Source organism: Furipterus horrens, unplaced genomic scaffold, assembly GCF_987537825.1.
Source record: "Furipterus horrens unplaced genomic scaffold, mFurHor1.1.pri manual_scaffold_17, whole genome shotgun sequence".
Taxonomy (NCBI): domain Eukaryota; kingdom Metazoa; phylum Chordata; class Mammalia; order Chiroptera; family Furipteridae; genus Furipterus; species Furipterus horrens.
In genome coordinates, this window is record NW_028327187.1 from 98,494,311 (window position 1) to 98,515,261 (window position 20,951).

The 20,951-nt window shown below is 38.2% G+C and overlaps 1 protein-coding gene across 1 annotated transcript in view; it reads left to right on the plus strand.

The window, feature by feature from the left end:
- Positions 1–20,951, plus strand: part of DMD (dystrophin) — a 1,939,482-nt gene that overhangs the window by 831,065 nt on the left and 1,087,466 nt on the right. The window contains exon 42 of the mRNA XM_090265340.1: positions 101–295. Within this exon, the coding sequence (XP_090121466.1) occupies positions 101–295 (195 nt within the window). The remainder of the gene's footprint in view (positions 1–100; positions 296–20,951) is intronic.

The window sequence follows — 20,951 nt, forward strand, 5'->3', positions numbered from 1 at the left end:
AGCCCTCTGCCAGCTATAAACTGGAATCTGTATAAACTCAAGAGAGGTCTTTCTATTATTAGGAAGCTAAAAGAATTCTCCTTTTGTATATCTATACCAGCACACTGTCCGTGAAGAATCGGTGAAGGTGATGACGGAAGACATGCCTTTGGAAATTTCTTATGTGCCTTCTACTTATCTGGCTGAGATCACTCGTGTCTCTCAAGCTCTATCCGAAATGGAACAGCTTCTTAATGCTCCTGACCTCTGTGCTAAAGATTGTGAAGATCTCTTTAAACAAGAGGAGTCTCTGAAGGTAAAAGCAAAGCACTTTCATTTAGATTTTACAAGATGATCACATTGATCATTGGCGGCACCAAAACAATTGACTTAAGTGTATCAAGTGAAGGCATTTGGACTTACACATGGGATCCTTAAAGCACTTTCAGGAAGCTTAGCTTTAGAAACCTGAGGTGGAAAGAAAAACATAAATTCAAAGAGGTGTTTTATAATATTTAATGTTGGCAGACCTCCTAAAATGCAGGACTACGCAAAAATTATGGTCTGACATTCATTCTTTCAAGGCAGAAAGGACACACAGAAAAACAAGCTTTGATAGTTGAACAGCTTATTCCCAGTGGATACCTTTCTTTCCTGTCATCTCATAATAAGGGAAATTAGATGAGGTTCTATATTATATCTATTGTATATAGTTTTACTTTTATATTTTCCACTTAAATATACATTTTCAATTTCAAATTAGTGTCAGTATCAATACTATATGATATGAAATCTAATCAAATTGAAAGAAATAAAATATAGTATTTAAAATTACCAGATAAAGGCTACCAACCAAATCCACCTTTATTCAAACCACCAACTAAAAGTTATGAATTCCAGACTAAGGCAAAATATGATAAGGAAATAGGCTTTGAGTTTCACAGGGAAGTATCTGAAGAGAAATGAATATAGCATCAAGGAAATGTCCATAATAATGTGTATCTCAAGATAATTTTTGTGATCATACATTTCACACTCAAAATGAAATCTAGTGTAGCCAGAGCTTGATATTTTCTAATGCAAATAGCCTAAAATTATAAACAGAAGAGACGTTTGCTCTCAGTAGCACCTATTAGCCAAAGTATTTTATCCTTTGAATGATTTTTTGAAAGCTCATTCCATATCACACTTTTATCTGCATAAGCACACAAATAGATAAAGCTGCTTGTTCGTTTTGGAGATCAGAGTCACAATATTGGAATGACTTTGAGTTTTATCTCTTACATTATATCAACTAAGCTGTGAACTTACCCACTGAAGTAAAATACAGCATGCATAGCTCTCTGGAACCGCTCCATCCATTTTACCACAGTGCTACTGCTTATTCTCTTTGAAGTACAAGTCAAATGGCTGATGAGTACAGTGAAGGAAAGAAACCCAATCAATTGATAAAGGAGGCATGCCAGCCCTCCTGTAATCATTCACAATAACTGATTTCTCATGACAACACAGTTTGTAAATTCCTCATTGCCATTCAACGTGTAAATCATGGCTAATGAGCTAATACTCATTCTTTTCCATGTTCCTGGATGTGTGGGTCAGGAGTGCAGTGACCCTAAGCTTATGAAGTTGCCAATTCAATATCTGTGTTTTCATACATCTTAATGCGGCACATTCAGAACGATGGCCCCTGGCTACACTCATAGTTAATCATTGGGTCTTCCAGATATATTTAATAATATTATAGCTGACACCAATTGTGATGGTATCGATGCTTGTGGTTTGTGAAAAGGTACTGCAGGGTTAATTGAACTGGATAATTGAACCTTCATTAGATGTAGTTTGGAGCAGAATTCCATCTCATTCTCAACAAATCCTGCAGCAGGCAAATGGGCTTCCTACCTTGGTGGGCTTTTTGAAGGGAGGACAGTTTTGATCTCAGTCTTTTCAATGAATATGTATTTCCTCTTCCAGGCATTCATCTTTGTCATTAGCTTGTAGTAAAAATAGAAAAGGAATGCATAAATTGTACAGCTGCTGGTGGGGAAGGTTTGAAATTGAATTGTGGTTGATTTTATTCCTGACAGATTTGCATGAATCAAATGATAGAACTGTAGTAGGTATTGCTGTTGTTTAATATGCATATTTCTAGCAAGTGGAATACAACACAAATAGCAGGTGATAAGTTAAAATAATTACTTTCTGAATAAAATATAATTAATATAACACATAGGATTTTCATCGATGTATTGAATTGGGAAGCTCCCTAGTCATTTTGACAAGGACTAAGCAGATAAACACATACTTACATATGGAAGCCTGCATTTACTACCTAGTACACTAAGGCACAGCTAGCGATGAATGAGGAACATATACCTAAGTAATATTTATTCTTATATCAATGCCAATATTAGCATTGTGAATCAGTTGAATGCAATTGTTTGTATGTAAAAACCTAATAACATTTCTTACATAAGTGGTGGTAGTATAATTTCAAAAGGATTAATTTTTGAAAATGTCAATCGATATTAGAAATAACTTGCACTTTATTTTTAAGAGAAAGTTAATTGTCAGTAGATTTTGATAAAATGTAATCACTATGCTAAGTCATCTCATCTTGTTTTAAAATATTTCTTATGGAAGTATGATCACAAGGAGAGAGAGTAGGGCCTGGGGTGAAGGTTAAAAGAGGAGTTGCTGTTCAATGGTATAAAATTTCAGCTCTACAAGAAAAATACGTTCTAGAGATCTGCTGTACAGCATTGTACCTACAGTAACGGTAATGTATTGTACACTTAAAATTTTTTATGAGGGTAGGTCTCGTGTTAAGCATTCTTATCCAAATATAAAATTTAAAAAATTAAAATGACACTGTATAAACATAGACATTTTTACCATCACAGTGTTCAAGTTTCCAAAAGTTGTTCCCCTGAGAGCTTGAAAAATGTAAATACTTGTCGTGAAAGCAGAAATGATTCATTAAGAGGCTCAATGGAAAGGATGTATCCTGATGCCGCCATGTACCTGGTTTTACTGAAAGCATCAGTTCCATCAGTGTAGGAGATACTCTTGGGGCCTCGCCCATACCCCCTCCTCACTGAGCATTCCCAACACTGACTAGCAGCAGCCAGCTGCAAGTTCCTGGGACTCTTTGCTTTTGGGCTCTCTCTAGTCCCCAAAACCCATACATTTCAGAGGATTAAGGCTCTGCCTCCCCACATCTCTCAGCAAAGTTCAAGCAATGAAAGATAGCTTTCAGTAGATAAGCAACACTGCTCATTCCCATTTTCAGTTGAGGTAAGTCTGAGGCATGTTGTACAGTCTGACCTGAAGTGCCCCATTGGAACCTGGGATTCAGGACTGAGACCCCATTGTACACAGTAGAAACCTTCCTCATATTATACTCTCTCCTGGCTTCCTCTCTGACCTTCCCCACTTCCTTACCAGTGCTTCTTGAGATCATTTCTGAATAAATCACTTGCAGGCACGTTCTATTCTTAGGATCTGTTTCTAGGGGAACCCACCCTGGGACAATTTTGAAAGAAATAATGACATCGGAGCTGTTTGTTCAGCCCCTGCCGACAGAAATCCTGTTGACATTGCTAAAGGTACATTTTTACGATGCAAACAAGGGTGTGACTTGAAATAATGATGCCTACTGAGTTTTTCCCAAAAGGCAACAGGAATCAACTTTTGGACAGTGCTTAGGCACTCTTTTAGTGATGTACCAATATTAACTCATTTCCTCTTCCCCATGACTCTGTGCAGTATCTAAAATTAGTATCCCCATTTTGTATATGAAGAAACTGAAGAATAGAAAGTAACTTGACAAAGTGGATACAACTACTATTAGTGGAACAAGGACTTGAACCCATGCAAAGTAGCTCATGACCTATACTCTTAACCATTATACTATCTATACCACCTGTCCTGAGGCTGTTTCTGGGGTGCTGTGTTGAGCAGAGTTAGGGTGAGTTTTGGCAAAACATGGTAGATTCCTGAGGTCTGTCATGTCCAGATCATACAAAAATGTCCTGGATTCTAATTCCTTCTTAAGCCATGCCAGCTTAAGATTCCATAAAAGGAAGGAAGGAGAGAAGGAAGGAAATAAGGAGAGAAGGAAGGTGCAAGAAGGAAAGGATGTGAAGTACCAAGAAGTCATGCGTGCATCATTTGAGTTGTTTCGTCTAAACTAATGATAGTACAGATGCTCTGGTGAAGGTGGATACATTTTTTTGGTAGCCAAGAGGGCAACAAGAAACGTGGATCTAGGCAGAAAGATCACAGATGTTGATAGGACACTTGGGCCCAAAGTAGAGTTTGGATAGACTCAAGAAGTAAAAGCAGCCCTCATTCAACCTCAGCAGCCCTGGGGATCGCTTACTGTGAGCTTAGAAAAACAAAGACTGTCAAGCCAAGTTGTTCAGTCTTCTTTGACCAGTTCAGTTTTTAGGCACGGCCCTTGAGACTAAAAATGAATTGTTAGGATAAGCTCCTAATCTAAGATGTGGGGATTTGTTTAGTCAAAAACATTTACAGTGATACCTCGGCTAGTGAGTGAGCCTGCTAATGAATTTTTCAGCTAACAAATATTTTTTTTGCTATTTTCGGACTCGGCTAACGAATGTTTTGGTAGATGTGTGCACTAACATAAAGCAGCAAACATGAAGGGTCAGGCCATTCCAGGAGCTTATCTTTTCCATCTCTATGTTGTGACAAAGAAATGAACTGACCACATCACACAGGGGAGACCCACCAACCCCACTGGGTTGTTTACGTTCAAGATAGTGAGAAGCGAGACACCTGATACATAAGCTGCTTCAAATTTGATGACAATGTACATCAGAAGGTGAGAGAGGGCCTTCGCTTTGACCTTGTAGAGAGGGGCTTCCAGAGTGCTGCAGAGAGAAACTATTTTCAGTTTAATAGTGTAAAGTGTATAATATATTTTCAGTATAATAGTGTAAAGATCATCAGTTTTTCATTCTACTTTCCATTCTCCTTCATCCATTTGGGTAGTTGTTCCTCTCAACCTTTGGTGAGTTTTTGCCCTTTTAGAGTGTGCTTTTTACTGTTTTATAAAGCTTATCTTTAAATAGTAGACAGCATGCAGAATGAATTAAATGATTTTTTATAGATACCTATGGAATATCACGTTTTGGCTAACGAAGATTTCGGCTAACAAATGTGATTCCGGAACAAATTGTCTTCGTTAGCCGAGGCATCACTGTATTAAGCTCTTACTATGCTCCAGACATTGCTATAAGTGCTTAAAAATTAGCAAGCAAAGCCCATGGATCCTGCCCTGATACAGCTCCTATGATAACAGTGGGAGACAGAAAGTAATCAAACAAGCAAACACATAGTAAGTAACTATTGTATACTTAAAGACTACCCAGACTGGTGTAAGGGAGTCTAGGACACCTAAAGGGGCAGCAACGGCAGGAGTTGTGATTGTGATCGTCAGTAGATTGCAAGAGATTTGGGAGCGAAGGTTTGAAGGTAAGGGAGCCAGCCTTGCTGTCTGGTCATAGTCAGTAGTCAGTGTGAAGGCCCACGTGCTGGGAGCATGCCTGACTTGATCAGTGGAGAGCAGAAAACCCATTGTGCCTTGGAGGGAATGAGCTGGGGAGGCAAGTGAAGCCTGGGTGCCGACGGGCTGTGGAGGTCCAGATTGTGGAGGGCCTAGCAGACCGTTGTAGAGACCACCTTTCACTTCGAGTGAGACAGGAGCCATTGTAGGTTTCTCAGGAGATGAGTGGCATGATCTGATTTAAGCTTTAGAAGGATCACATGGGCTGAAAGGAGAACTGTACGGGATTGAGAGCCAAAACAAGCACAGTTGAAGAAGAGATACTGGTGGCTTGGACTAGGCTGGTAAGGGGAGGTTTTTAGATTTTGGAAATATTTTTAAAGTGTAACTAGCAGGTTTATTTCTTTAGTCAACCAGCAACTTGAGCATGGGTGTATATACACCAATTCTTGGCAGATGTCGGGTTCAGGAATGTTTGGGTGCCCTGCGAATTTGGCAGAGGGTCACTTGATGGATGTGTGATTTCTTCTCATTGATATTTTGTGCCTTGCATACTCCAGTCTTGCCTTGAAACAGGGGTGAAGACTGTCACTGGGAACCTTCTCACCCTGGTCAGATTCTCTCTCTTTTAGAATGTGTTTCATTGCATTGAAGCACATATTTAATAATGCCAGTCACTTGAGTGGAGACAAAACTAAAGCTATGTGCCAACTGACTGTTTTTCCATTCTGATATTAGAATTAGATAATGGAAGAAGGTGCTATATGTACAGTATTCCCTCACTTATCGCGGGTATTACATTCCAGACACCACCCCCCGCCCCAGTGAAGTAGGAACCTTACATTTATTCTACTCTCTTAAACCTATGTAACTTTAACAACATACGTATACAGTACCACAAAATCCTGCAATATAGAGAAAAATCCACAATAAATAATTAAATATAATATTTTTAAAAGTCCCACGATACAGTGAGGTTGCGATACATGAACCGTGACATAGAGAGGGACTACTGTACAAATCTGAAGAAAAATAAAAGGATGACCCTCTGGGCACATTATAATACAGGGACATGTTAGATAAAGGGTTAGATTTTTCACCAGTTTAATAATATCTCTACAAAAGGATAGTGCAATTATTCTAAATTAAATAATCATGGATAACATAAAATATCAAAGCAGAATTGATTACAAATACTTTTTAAATTCTACATAAATTTTCCAATAGAATAATTTGGTACACAGAAAAATAGGAATTTTATTAATGTATTAGCATATTGTAAGAAGTGATCTTTGGGGTTATATATAACATTTTGAATAATGTAATCATTTAGCGATTTCTCTAAGGAAAAATTCAAGTTTTTCAACTAATACATTTATTCAGTTATAAATGTAATTCCTTTCTTCAATTGCTTTTATGATTTGGGATTTATTTGTTTAATTTGCTATTTATATTTGTGAATTACTTTACAAATATTAATCTATTCACTGTAATTTAAATCCTACTTAAGTCATTTCTGTAGTACTTAATTTTTCATTTCTTTTATAGCGAAGAGATTATAGACATTTACTGCATTATAGCCACACCCAGTTCATATTTATATGTGCATTGGTACAGGTCTCCTTTATATTTTATACATGTCTCTGTTTCATAGGAAAGTATTCACTTTTTCTCTCCGCCACTATTTTATCAGGTCCAGCAGATGTCCTTCCTACTCTGACTTCTGTGCTGCAGTTTGCTCCCATCTCTGCTAAAATGTACTTAAAAAAACCTCCTCCCTACTCCTTCCATTCTCTCAGCAAAACTATTTTGATAATCCCCATTCTATAAATCCTGGAAGTCAGAAACTCGTGCCTGAAAACTGAGAATTCATGAGACCAGGAGAAATTTTGCGGTTACAGTGAACTTGTGGGAAGGTTTTCCTTCTCTCCATGAACTGCTCAAGCTTTTCTTGTGACCAGTTATGGTATCATTATTTTTGATCTGTGACATATAATTACAGATGCTCCTTATTCAAGGGCAACGCATCATCCCATGGGGAATGTTTCGGCCAAAATAAATAGTTGTGTTTAAGGAGCGTTTTTCACATGTGGAGCACAAACTGTGAAGAAAAAATCTAAAGGGCAACTTACCACAGAGCCACTAAAAATAGCTTTAAAAACTTCTTTAGGAGTTCAGAGCAATCTAATTAATAAGTCCTTTAATGCCTTTAGATTGAACACTCTTCCCAATTTGATCTGTCATTAATGTACTGCCCGGTAGCTGGATGGAGCATAAAGAGGATAAGAATTAGATTTATATAGGGTGTTGCCTTCATCTGTCAGATAAAGACAAATTCCAGAGAGTGAAAATGACCTAGAGTTGGAGTCTTTGGTGCTCCAATTTCTCTTTTTCCAATTTTAAGATAGATCTACTCCCCAATGCCTGCTGTCACAACAGCTACTAATGGGCTTCTCTAATTCTTTTTTCTTAGAAATGAAAGTTGTGTGCCTTTCTGTTAACCAAGTTACAGTGGGCCTCAAAAGGCATTTTTGTTAGCTAAAACTCCTTAAAACCCCAAATGCGCAAACAATAGTGCAGGGTTGTCTAAAAATTCATCCACGTGTGTTTAAGTGCATGTATATCCATTTTACTATAGTGCTATATTTGTTAAAGTGATGCACCTTGAGTCAGGAACAGAAGATACAATTTCCCCATTTGCAGTCGTTTGTCAATGTCATCTACTCCTGACCTGTCCTCTGTGGAGACCAACATCCATCATACATAGGATTGGTAGGACGAAAAAAATAGTATCTTGTCTTCCTTGTTGACTACTGCATGTACAACTCCTAGAACAGTACCTAATGCTTAGTAGGCACTCAGTGTACATCAGTTGGATGAATGCGTGGTAGTCTGCTACGTACATATATGGACTCTGTGATCAAAGAGAACAGAGCAGTGTGTTAATCTGCTGTCAGTCCCAAAGCTGAAAAAAAGGGGGAAAAATAGCCTCTGTTACATTATATTGAGTTAAATCATCCAGATGTGTGAATTCTAACAATCTATACCTAGATGCCAGTATGCAGACATTTGATCTAGGTTTGTGTATAATGAATTTTAAACTAGTCATTTATGAAAGTGAGTGACAGGAAACCCACTTATAATTAAAATATTAGTGACTGAGCTTGCATTTTATGGCTATGACAAGTAGTAGGCTAGGGAGGTCGGTAAAGCACAGGATTTGAACCTAAAAGACTTCGATTTAGATACTGAATCTGAATCTTAATATTTGTGTCCTCTGTCAAGTCACATAGAACTTCCGAGTCTCAATTTTCTTTAATTTTGAAATTAGATCAATTTCTACACAGCAGAAAGAAAGAAGGAACTCCTGACCTTTGTTACAGCATGGATGGACCTGGAGAGAGAGTATTATGTTCAGTGAAATAAGCCCGTGGATGACAGACAAATACCAAGGCAATACTTGACCCAGTCTATTCAGTGGTACTACTGTGAAGATAGAGTGAAATTATATAAATTTTAAGATTTTTAAAACTCATATTACTTCATCAAATATTTAACAACTTAAAAGTTATGGAAATTAAATGTCCATGCAAATAATCCTAAAAACATACATTTTTGAAATATTTGTTCTAGATCTGTGAAATATATCATTGGCATTTTAATAGGAATTGTGTTAAATCTGTAGATTGCTACATGGTAGTATGGACATTTTAATGATATTAATTCTTCCAGTCCATGAACACGGTAGATGCTTCCATTTATTTGTATCTTCCTTAATATCTTTCTTCAGGGTTCTATAGTTTTCCAAGTACAGGCCTTTTACCTCCTTGGTTAAATTTATTCCAAGGTAGTTTATTTTTCTTGTTGCTACAGTAAATGGGACTTTTTCCTAGTTTCTCTTTCTGATATTTAATTGTTGGTGTACAAAAATGCCATTAATTTCTCAAGATTGACTTTGTATCCTGCTATTTTGCCAAATTCACTTATTAGTTTTTGGGTGGACTCAAAAGAGTTTTCTATGTACACTGTCATGCCATCTGCAAATAATGAGAGTTTTACATCCTCCTTCAGTTTGGACGCTTTTTATTTCTTTTTCTTGTCTGATGGCTATGGCTAGAACTTTCACTACTATTTTGAATAAGAGTGGTGAAAGCGGATACCCTTGTCTTGTTCCTGATCTTAGGGGAAAGTTTTTATGTTTTTCATGTTGAACATAATGTTGATTATAGGTTTATCGTATATGAGGTATGCTCCCTCTGTTCCCACTTTGCTGAGTGTTTTTTATCATAAATGGGTGCTGGATTTTATCAAATGCTTTTTCAGCATCGACTGATATGATCAGGTGATTTTTATCTTCAGTTTTTTTATATGGAGTATGATGTTTATTGATTTGCAAATATTGTACCATCCTTGCATCCCTGGGATGAATTCCACTTGTTCGTGGTGTATGATATTTCTAATATATTTCTGAATCTGGATGGCCAGTATCTTGTTGAGGATTTTAGCATCTATGTTCATCAAAGATATTGGCCTGTAGTTTTCTGTCTTTGTTCTGTCTTTACCTGGTTTTGGAATTAGGATGATACTGACCTTATAAAACAAGTTTGAGAGTCTCCCCTCTTCTTGAATTTCTTGGAATTGATGGGAATGCAGACTTGTGCAGCCACTATGGAAAACAGTATGGAATTTCCTCAAAGAACTAAAAAATGGAACTGCCTCTTGACCTAGCCATTCCACTGCTGGGATTATACCCTAAGAATTCTGAAATACCAATTCATAAGAATCTATGCACTGCTGTGTTCATAGCAGTGCTATTTACAATAGCTAAGTTCTGAAAACAGCCTAAGTGCCCATCAGTAAATGAGTGGATCAAAAAACTGTGGTACATTTACACAATGGAATACTACACAGCAGAAAGAGAGGAAGGAACTCCTACCTTTTGTGACAGAATGGATGGACCTGAAGAAATTATGTTAAGTGAAATAAGCCAGGTGGTGAAAGATAAATACCATATGATCTCACCCATAAGAGGAATCTAATTAACAAAATAAACTAATGAACAAAATAGAAACACAGGCATAGAAACATGGAACATTGTGAAAGTGACTAGAGAGGAGGAGGGACGGGGATAATGGTAGAAAGGAGGATGAGGGACTAGTTAAAGAGCATGTAGGAAAGACCCATGAACACGGACGACAGTGTAGGATTGACTATGGGAGCAAGGGGTAGGAGGGGTGAAGAAGGGCAAAAGGGGAAATATCAGGACAATTGCAATAGAAAAACAAAAAAGTGATTTAATTAATAAATTAAAATATGATAAAATAATCATAAAAACAAATTGCCTTTAAGAATGTGGTAAAGTTGCTCTGGCTAGTATGGCTTAGTGGATTGAGTGTTGGCCTCCAAACCAATTGGTCATCGGTTTGAGTCCCAGTCAGGGTACAGTCCTGGGTTGCAGGCCAGGCCCCTGGTTGCGGATGTGCAAGAGGCAACCACACATTAATGTTCCTCCCCCTCTCTTTCTTTCTCCCTCCCTTCCATTCTCTCTAAAAATAAATAAATTAAATAAAAATAACATGGTAAACCTTATAAAATTGCATATTGGTATGCACAGAACTTTAACTAAAATGTTAACAACAGCATAAAATATACATAAAGTTCTTTCCAGATTTAGCAAATAGCCTAAAGGTAAAAAGAAAAATGTAAAGTAAAAAAAAAAAAAGGAAACTTCACACAGGCTAAAAAAAAAAAAAAAAAAATTTCACTTTCCATAAAAAACATCTGTTAGAGAATCTTTTATACTTTCAATTATATTCCTTTACTCTATTTGCAAAGCTACATATTTCTTATTCAGGGGTAAAATTATCCATTTTTCTATTGATTTTACATGCCAAATAACTCACTTTTTAAATATATTTTTTGTGTTGACGGAATGCAAACTCTGAATTGTTTCAAGTTTCTTTGCACCATGGTTTTTTACCAAGAACAGGATGCTGTTTTCTGGTTTATCTGGTTCTGTTGTTGTTTGGAGTTTGGTTTTAATGAGGTATGTTGAATTACCTTTTTTCTCAATTCTATTTCAGTATTTAAAACTCTTATGTTCTAAGTCCAGAACTGTGTCTTAAAATATTTAAAAACATTGTGGCCCTAAGTGAAGAATGAAGTAATCAATAGTATTTATTTTTCTTTTTTCTTGTAGTTTCTGTTGGTTATTTTGTCATGTTCCTTGGATACTTAGAAAAGCCAGTCTGTATTCATTTTCCTGCTTAAATTGGTAATCATGAACATGTGAATACTATAATAACATTCAGTTGAACCTAGTGAATTCATATTATGTAGGTCAAAACGTGCAAATATTGGCAATTGCATATAGTTCAATCTAATACAGTGACTTTTACCTATGCCAGCATATTTCTGAACCCTAATGCATATCATTAAACATTCAAGGAAAAAAATAAAGAACTTTGTATTGTAAATCACATATAATTACTTGACCCCAACTACTCCCAGTTCCAAAATTTAATGTGCCAAACTGTAGGCAAAAGATTAAAAGATGTTCTCAACATTAAGGAAATCCATGGGACTTCCAAAAAGGTAAGGAAATAGAGTGTTAGGGTCCTACTGCTATATCATGGTTTTGGTTTTGGTTTTCTTAAACTCATGCATTTAGGTTTAGAATGATTATATGAAGCAGCTGTTTTGCTTTTCTGTCTCTCAGGTAAAACACATGATGGAAAACACACTCTCCCAACATCAACAATATTAATCATTTATAAAACAGGCAAAATATTACCAAATATGTTTCCCATTTTTCCAAATTGTGTACTCTCATTTGTATTAATTTGTACAGGTTAAATTGCATTCTGTCTTGTATAGTAGTTATTTATCAACTTGCTTCATCTCTCCTACTAAATTTTCAGTCTTCCTCAAAATAATACAGGGCTCATGATGGCGTATTTAAGCAGGAAAAAAAGAGTGTAGAGTGACAATAGGAAAGAAAAGCCTCCTGTCTGCATTTTCAAGTTCATTCCTTAGCAGTAATCAGTTTTTTGGGTTCCCTGTATTTTCCCCATAAAACCTGCTTGCCCATCCTCTGTGCAGTTGCATAACACTTAAGTGCATGTCCTAGTTCTAAAAATTTTGGAAACACTGCATGTCACATGTCTAATTTTAAATGAATAGAAAAGCATTTGCTTTGACACAACTCCCTATTACTGTGTGCAAGAGCCAATTTTTCTATCATGGTTTTCTGTAAAATGATGTAGACAGTGTGCACAACTCAACTCAGAATGTAGCTCTCACAAGATGACTTGTGAAATCATTTTCAGTTTCGTTTGTGCTGATGGACTAGAACTGTTTGTGAGGAATTCTTGGAGCAGTGAAGTGCAGCTTTGCATTGTTCTTTTTGTTCCTGTTGATGTTCTGTGGCAGTTGGGAAACATGGACAGACGTAACTCTGAATGAAGGACTTTGTCTATGGTTAGTTGTCAGAGGTGCTGAGAGGAAATCATAGAGACTTAGCCAGGAAATGCAGGTGGATTCCACTCTAACAGTTAAAAGGCCAGTAAAAGAGAATAAACGGGGAGGTATCAGAATAGCTCCCAACATCCCATGGGAGCCTGAATGATTATCTCAATGGATCAAGAATAGTTTATCAATAAGGTTCAGTGATTCTATATAAACTGAATTTTCATAAGCAAGTTAAGATTCAGAGATTCAACTCAATTTTTCACTTCAAGTCAACAAATATTTATTAATGCTGTGCTTAACACTGAAAGAAATACCAGACATGATCCCTGCGCTCTGTTAATTTGTAATATTAATTGAAAACACATTTCATAGTTATACAAATAATTTCAAAAGCAATAAAGGTAGGGAAGACATAATATAGCCAAAATACATAGCATAAGATGTGAGTGTAACTGAATTCATGAAGGGGAGAAAGCAATGTAGAAAGCAGAAACAGAGGGTGATTTTATAGAGGAGAAAGTTCCAGAGTATTTGTGCTTGGACTATAATTGGAATTTGGACAATATTAATAGCCACCACTTACCTATTAGGTGCCAAGACATGCTCTGACTTCATTACTTGTGGTAACTCGCGGTAATCACAACACCCCTATAAAGAAAGCACTATAACTAAACCCATATTTAGAATTACCCAAGCTGAAGATGGAGGTTTGGATCAGAGAAGTGGTACAGTTAAATTGTGGATGTATTCTAAAGGTAGAGCCCTTAGGATTGCATGTGTGTTGGTAGAGAGCAGATTCAAGGATAACACTTAGGAATTTTAACATGAACAACTGAAAGAAAGCAGCTGCCATTAACTATAGAATGTGGAAAATTGCAGGAAGATCAGATTAGGGTACAAGGTTTGTATAAGTTTAGTTTTGACATGTTAAGGTTAAGGTGTTTCAGTCATCCAAGTAGACATCGAAGAGACAGTTGGATATAAGTCAGAGATCAGGAAAGAATCTCAATTAGAGATATAAATTTGGGAATCAATGGGATAATCTGTTGGCTCTTCTCCCACACTTGCTCACAAAAGATGAGTCTTTTCCTGTGTTCCTTTCCCAGTTCTCATTCCTCTAACTTCACCTCTGTAGTCAATCTTAGCTGCTCCGTGACCTAAATATCGCCTTGTCACAAATAGATCTTATTGATGGTGGTGAAAATGGGATAAGATGTCGACAGTGTTATAGATTCATTGCTGATAGTGCCCACCAGTGGGGACATCCAGCAGATGGAGAGACAGACATTTCATGACTATCTCTGCTTGAGGCAACAGTGGAGTCTTTCCGGGAAACAAAAATAGGAGGACTTTATCTTTCTGTCTCATTGTTATATCCCCAGTTCATAGAAGGTGCCTGGTACATGGTAGTTTTGAACAGATAATTGCTGAGGTCATGAAGACAGAGAAGTAGAGAAAAACCCGGGACAGAATAGGTACGGTTAGGGAGGTGTAGCTTTGTGCTGAGGGCTATGCTAAATGGTACTGAATGCTGCAGAGGAGGGAGAAGATTCAGTGAAGAAGTTATTAGTGAAGCAATAGATAGAGATTTCCTTCAGGAAGTAAATATGGTAAAAAATAAAAAAGTGATTTACAGGTGTTTAGAGCCATCTGCTCACATGAGTCATTTTGAGAAATGAAAACTGAGGAATCACTAAAAAGCAACTTTATAGTTTGTTTTTTTAATGAAGTTAAATCTACTTCAAACCAGAGTCTCTGTGAAATGTGGAAGTCCCTTCTGGGAAAAAATACACTAATCAATGAATTTCATATTATCTTAGATTTTAGCTTATGTTTTTATATCTCTGAAACTATATTGTTTGAGTTTTCAGATAGCTCTTTGTTCCTTACTGAGACATTTTTTAACTAAGGGAACATTGGCACAATGTGAAATCAATATTTTGTAAATAATTTTAAAATATTTTATCGCAAACTTAAAAAGAAAAGACACAATTTCACACTAATGTTTGTATGCATATCCGACAATCAACATATTATTTAAAATCCTACCATGGTAAGAGCTTTAAACTCATGGAGGTATGTTTGAGCTTGCTTCTTTGGTATACAACAGGACTAAAGACACCTGAAATTATAGACATCCTGATCTTTTAAAATTGTGTGAGTTGTATGCAACTGCTGAATTGAATTCTATGTTTTGTTGTTATGAGATGCCCATTTATTTTCGTGACTGCAGAGAACGTACAACAGAAATAATTATGGGCCTTCTTCATGGTATTTTTGAAACAAGTAACTTAGCTGAAGGTAAGAAGTGACATTAAAATTCAATAAGTTCTCCTTTAAGTTTATTTTTATCAGAGGTGATTAACAGTAAGTTCAATTTTCCTGGGATATCACTCTCCCTGTTCAGTATATGCCAGTGCTGCTCAATTTCTCTCATACCTACTTTGACATCCATACAAATAGGTTTACCACTTAGGTGTGTAAAGGCAGGCTCTGTAATGAAACATTCTGACATCAAGGGACTAGTTGTCACTTTACATTAAGTGGGGAAAAAAACTAAACCTCAAAAATTGGTCCATTATGATAGAGAACTGAGCATAGTTAAATTAAGAGTTACTTGAGACCTTTATGTCAACATGATTAGTTTGCAAATTGGTCCCTTGTTTGGTTTCTTAAATTGTCTGTAGTCTCTAGTTTCTCTTTCAAGCCCATTGAAGGCACTTATTATATAATATTTGAATAAAAAAAAACTACTTTTAGGTTCAAATTGTTGGTTTCATGAATCCCTTTAAAAATGGATTCTCTTCTTAAAGGGATATCCATGTTTTAAAATAATATTTATCTCAAAGTTCAGGCCAACATTATTGCCTGTGTTATCCATGAGTTCTTATTTATACAGCAAGCCTTTCAACTATAAATGTGAATTAAAGCATCATAGTTCATAGTCTTTTTTTTTGTCTTTCCTTTACCTATTCAGACTTCATGTTCCAGTTGTGAAAGTTACTTCACTAATTTTTCTCTATTAACGGTGTGTAAAGAAAGGTCTTACTGAATTTTTTTGATTTTGTGAATCAGAGTTGCAAAGATGCTATTTTAAAATGTTAAGGGCGTAAATTCTATAAACCCATGTACAAATGCCTTTCAGAAATTAAAATTTCCTTTGGCAGGAAATGCAGTTAACAAATAGATGTCTTACCAAATTGAAGTGGGTTGAGGAAGTCGATTCATTGGGTATGTCAAAATTAGAAAAGAAATTGACTAAAAGGTGGGTTCTTCGTCATTTTTCCATCATATTTTCAGGCAAGATAAGGAACTATTGAGGGGTAGAAATGGAAATAATATATTCTGTAGTGATCCTAGGGATGTTTTTATCACCATAGCAACCACAGGGACTACGGTTTCATTTTTAGAGGGTCAGAAACTGTAAAGATCACTTATTTCTAGACAAATTACAATAGCAAAAAGCTATAAAAGATCTCGTGTCTGACTTTAAACTATGGAAACTGCTACAGAATTGTCTTTGGTGCCTATACCGTTTTTCTGTGTGCAATGCCACAGGGAGAGGAGTAAATGTGGGGACTTGAAAAACAGAGTTCTTGGACTCCAGCCAGTTTTGACAGCATTCTCTGAGAATGCACCAAGGAGCTATTATCTGGATACCCAGGGAGTATGTCATTCCTTGCCCCAGTTTGTGCTTCTCTTCTTTTCTCACTTAAGATAGAAAGTTCTCTTGCGTTTACAACATGCTGCCCAGCATTACTAAAATGGTCCTAATTCGATTCTCAGTTATTCTACCATGTTCCAGAGAACCGAGAGCCCTGAAGAGGTTTGGGTTAAAATCAGGAAGCTTTGCAAGCTCACATCCTCACAGAGTGAATGTGTGTGTGTGTGTGTGTGTGTGTACACACACACACCACACCACGCCACTCCACATCCACACTGTAGCAGTAAATAGATGACTTTCATTCTGGTGGGGAAGATGCTCCTTTCCTTCTCTTAATTTTTACTCCATATGACATTGCAGCCATACAATGTAAGTGTTTGGGCTCCCAAAGTGCCGACAAATGTGGCTGTTGTCACAATGGGAATTTAAGTAACCAGCCTGTCCATAAGCTGACTGCTTGGTATCATGCGGAAAATTTGTCCAATCTGTGGATCTTTGCCCTTGGGCTGGCAGCCACACTAAGACGGAATCCATGTCTCACATCATCATCTGGAGCTGCACCAGTGCAAGTGGTGGGGAAATGAGGCTGCCTGGGTCAGCTGAGCCAACAGAAGCTTGGCAAAGAAGTCTTGTTGCTCATGTTTCTAGCACCCGACCCAACCAAATTTGTAGAATAGCCCTAAATATTCCACTCAAGCCTTCAGGCTCAGAGCCTTCAGAAGATGGTCATGAAATTTTGCCAGATGAATAAATATAAATACAGTATATCTATATATATCTATATATCCAATATATCGTCGTCGGCAGCCATCCGTCTCGAGAGACGATGGTGTAGCTTCTTAAGAGTCTATCTGCACCGCCGAGAATGGCTGTGCAGTCCGACTCGGGAGTGACATGGTATCTGTCTCCTCCCGTGTTGAATCGACATCTTGTGATGACGCTGAAGCTACAGAGCCCGGGCAGGGTGATATGGAGGGTCTGCTGTTGCCCATGCAGCAGACCCCCCCTCTCTTCGCAGCTGAAGGGTCCAAGGGAAAGACGGAGTCAATACAGCTTGGCTTCAGGTGCGCCGCAGGAGTTGCCGGTGTTGACTACAACGTCAAACCGCCTTAGGGACTCCGGCTCCGGATTTTCTGTCGGGGTTTACTCCCTTAGCCTTTCCCCTGAAGAGGTATGCCGCAAGGCAGCGGAGGTTTTTTGGAGTCAGAGTTTTCCTTCTCTGATGTGCCCTGACTGGAAGATCGAACCAGCGACACTTAGCTCGCAGGCCGATATATTAGATAACCCTGGCTGGTTTGGCTCGGTGGATTGAGCGTCGGCCTGCGAGCTAAGTGTGGCTGGTTCGATCTTCCAGTCAGGGCACATCAGAGAAGGAAAACTCTGATTCCAAAAAACCTCCGCTGCCTTGCGGCATACCTCTTCAGGGGAAAGGCTAAGGGAGTAAACCCCGACAGAAAATCCGGAGCCGGAGTCCCTAAGGCGGTTTGACGTTGTAGTCAACACCGGCAACTCCTGCGGCGCACCTGAAGCCAAGCTGTATTGACTCCGTCTTTCCCTTGGATCCTTCAGCTGCGAAGAGAGGGGGGGTCTGCTGCATGGGCAACAGCAGACCCTCCATATCACCCTGCCCGGGCTCTGTAGCTTCAGCTTCACTGGAGAGGACACTCCAGCGTCATCGCAAGATGTCGATTCAACACGGGAGGAGACAGATACCGTGTCACTCCCGAGTCGGACTGCACAGCCATTCTCGGCGGTGCAGATAGACTCTTAAGAAGCTACACCATCGTCTCTCGAGACGGACGGCTGCCTTCCTTCCTTCCTATATATGGCATGCTTGGCTGCAGTGACTTTTGGGGCATTGCTAACATATACCAGATCCATTCTATCTTTTTTTCATTTTTTTCAATTATAGTTGATATTCAATATTCTGTATTAGTTTCAGGTATACAGCATAGTGGTTAGACAATCAAATACTTTACAAAGTGCTCCCCCCAATATCTCCAGTACCCACGTGGCACCATACATAGTTATTACAATATTATTGACTCTATTCCCTGTGCTGGGCTTTACATCCCATGACTGTTCTGTAACTACCATCTGTACTTCTCAATCCCCCACCTTTTTCACTCAGTTCCCCAACCCCCTCCCATCTGGCAGCTATCAGTCTGTTCTCTATAATTTTGTCTCCGTTTTGTTTGTTTGTTTATATTCTTTAAATTCCCCCATTTTATCTTTTTAAAAAAATTCTGTTATATTATCAGCTTTGTTTTCTTTAGTAGTAACCCCTTCTTCATTAAAGATGTGTTTGTTTGTTTCAAACTAAACAACCCACAATGTCGTACTACATTGTTTTCAGTTTTGTGGCGAGGGAAGGTGACAGTAGGAGACAATCTGCTCGCACCAGATTTTTATTTTCACACTTTCCAAATGCTGCAATTGCTCTCGATAAGATGGCCGGTGACCTCCTAAATTCCCAGAGTTGACTTTTCCCTCCCTTTCCTAGCTGCCTGTGCATGACTTGTTGATAGCTGCCTCCCTCCTTCCTGTTCTTCTGTCTTCCCGTAGTTCGGAATTGCTTTACCCTTCCGGTTCTCTTTCTTGGTCTGATGATACTTGCTTTGGGGGCGTATTTATCCATTTCCTCTTCTTCTGCTTTCGACAGAGGTTCATGCTTAGGCAGCCTTTTATCTTACTCTTTTCACTCTAAAGACCTTTTCCGAGCAATTTGACCTTCTCTTGTGCAATTAAACATCTGTATTCCAGTGACTCACAGTTCTGTATGTAACACTGGTAGAAGACAGTTTTAACCTGCATTCCTCCAGATTAGTACTCTCACTGGATACTTCTGTGTCGGCAAGCCCTCCATTTTCTCCTATGGTACAGCCTCACCTGTCGGATAAGTACTCTTACAGCAGAGTTAAATTGAGTTACTTAACCAAAAATAAGGGAGCCTTCCAATCATAAGGTGTACATGGACTTGAAGAGAACACCTTGGAATTTTAAAAACACCTCCTCTCCCTCTGAAATTAATTTGCATAACCCCTACCCACTGTATTGTGCCCCTTTTCTAAGTAATTTTCAAGACATGGGAACACACCTTTTTTTTTTTTTTTTTTTTTTTAGGTTCCCACTGTAAGCACTGCATTTTACTCCTTACAAATGTTATCTATATTTTCCCCTATTTCTATAGCTTCATTCTCCACCAAGGCAAGTCTTCATGCTTCACAGTCAGAAGTCTTAGACTGAGGCAGGAGATCTCCCCCAAATCAACCCATAACTTCTCTACTGTGGCCCAGCCTGACCTGTGGATTTGGCTTCAGAGCCTGCTTTCTGGAAAGATGCAAGCTCAGCAATAGCAACTTACTACTTAGCCTTGTCTCCATGTCATACAGGGTTAAAACCCTCCCCAATTCTGCCTGAAAATAGGAAAAATATTCCTTTTATCGGTATTTGTTATGTTTCTATGTCTATTTATTTATCCTGGCAGGAAACAGGAGATCTCTCGATTAGAGAACATGTTATTAATTATTCAGTAGCATCTTTGTGCTGGTTCCCATGCCCCAAATGCCCACAGGAAAATGCAGTGAGGGCCAGATGTTTATCATGCAGGGGTGCAGCACAGGAGAAAAAGTCACAAATTAGGAACATCAGAGCTTATATAAGGAAGCTGTTGAATGTGTGTGTCTGTGTGTGTGTGTGAGAGAGAGAGAAAGAGAGGGTGAGGGGAGAGCACAAACCAGCCTTTACTCTGCAATGTAAACAAATCATCTCCATGGGGAGTGGAAGGTAGAGCTCTATTATTCCTGGAATGTTATTTATTTATTTAGGAATGTAATTTAGAATGTAAACAAAGCACTCCAGAGGGATAAGTTTCTGAGCCTCTCTGGAACAATGCACTAGTCTAAAGCTGAAGATATGTTTGCTATTCAGTTATCCTTTAACCCAGGTTCCTAATCTTTGCTCAGAAAGCCCAGACCATACAGCTATGGCCCAACAGTAGTTGCCATTTTATCCTTCTCAAAAGCTGATGTCAGTTGCCTATTGGATATGTACAGTCTGATGCCCCAAAAGGCTCCTCAATATGACATATCCCAAACTGAACTTGTCACTGACACATACATTCATGAGTATGCATGCACACACAGAACCTGTTCACGCATCTGAAATCCTCTGACTCAGTGATACACAGCTCACCTGGCTAAGCCAGGCCAAAACCTGCCAGGGACTCAAATCTTTCCTCTTCTTGACCCAGCACACAGTGAGTTCTTCAGAGTCTTCTTCCTTTTAAACTTCTTTCTCAACTTA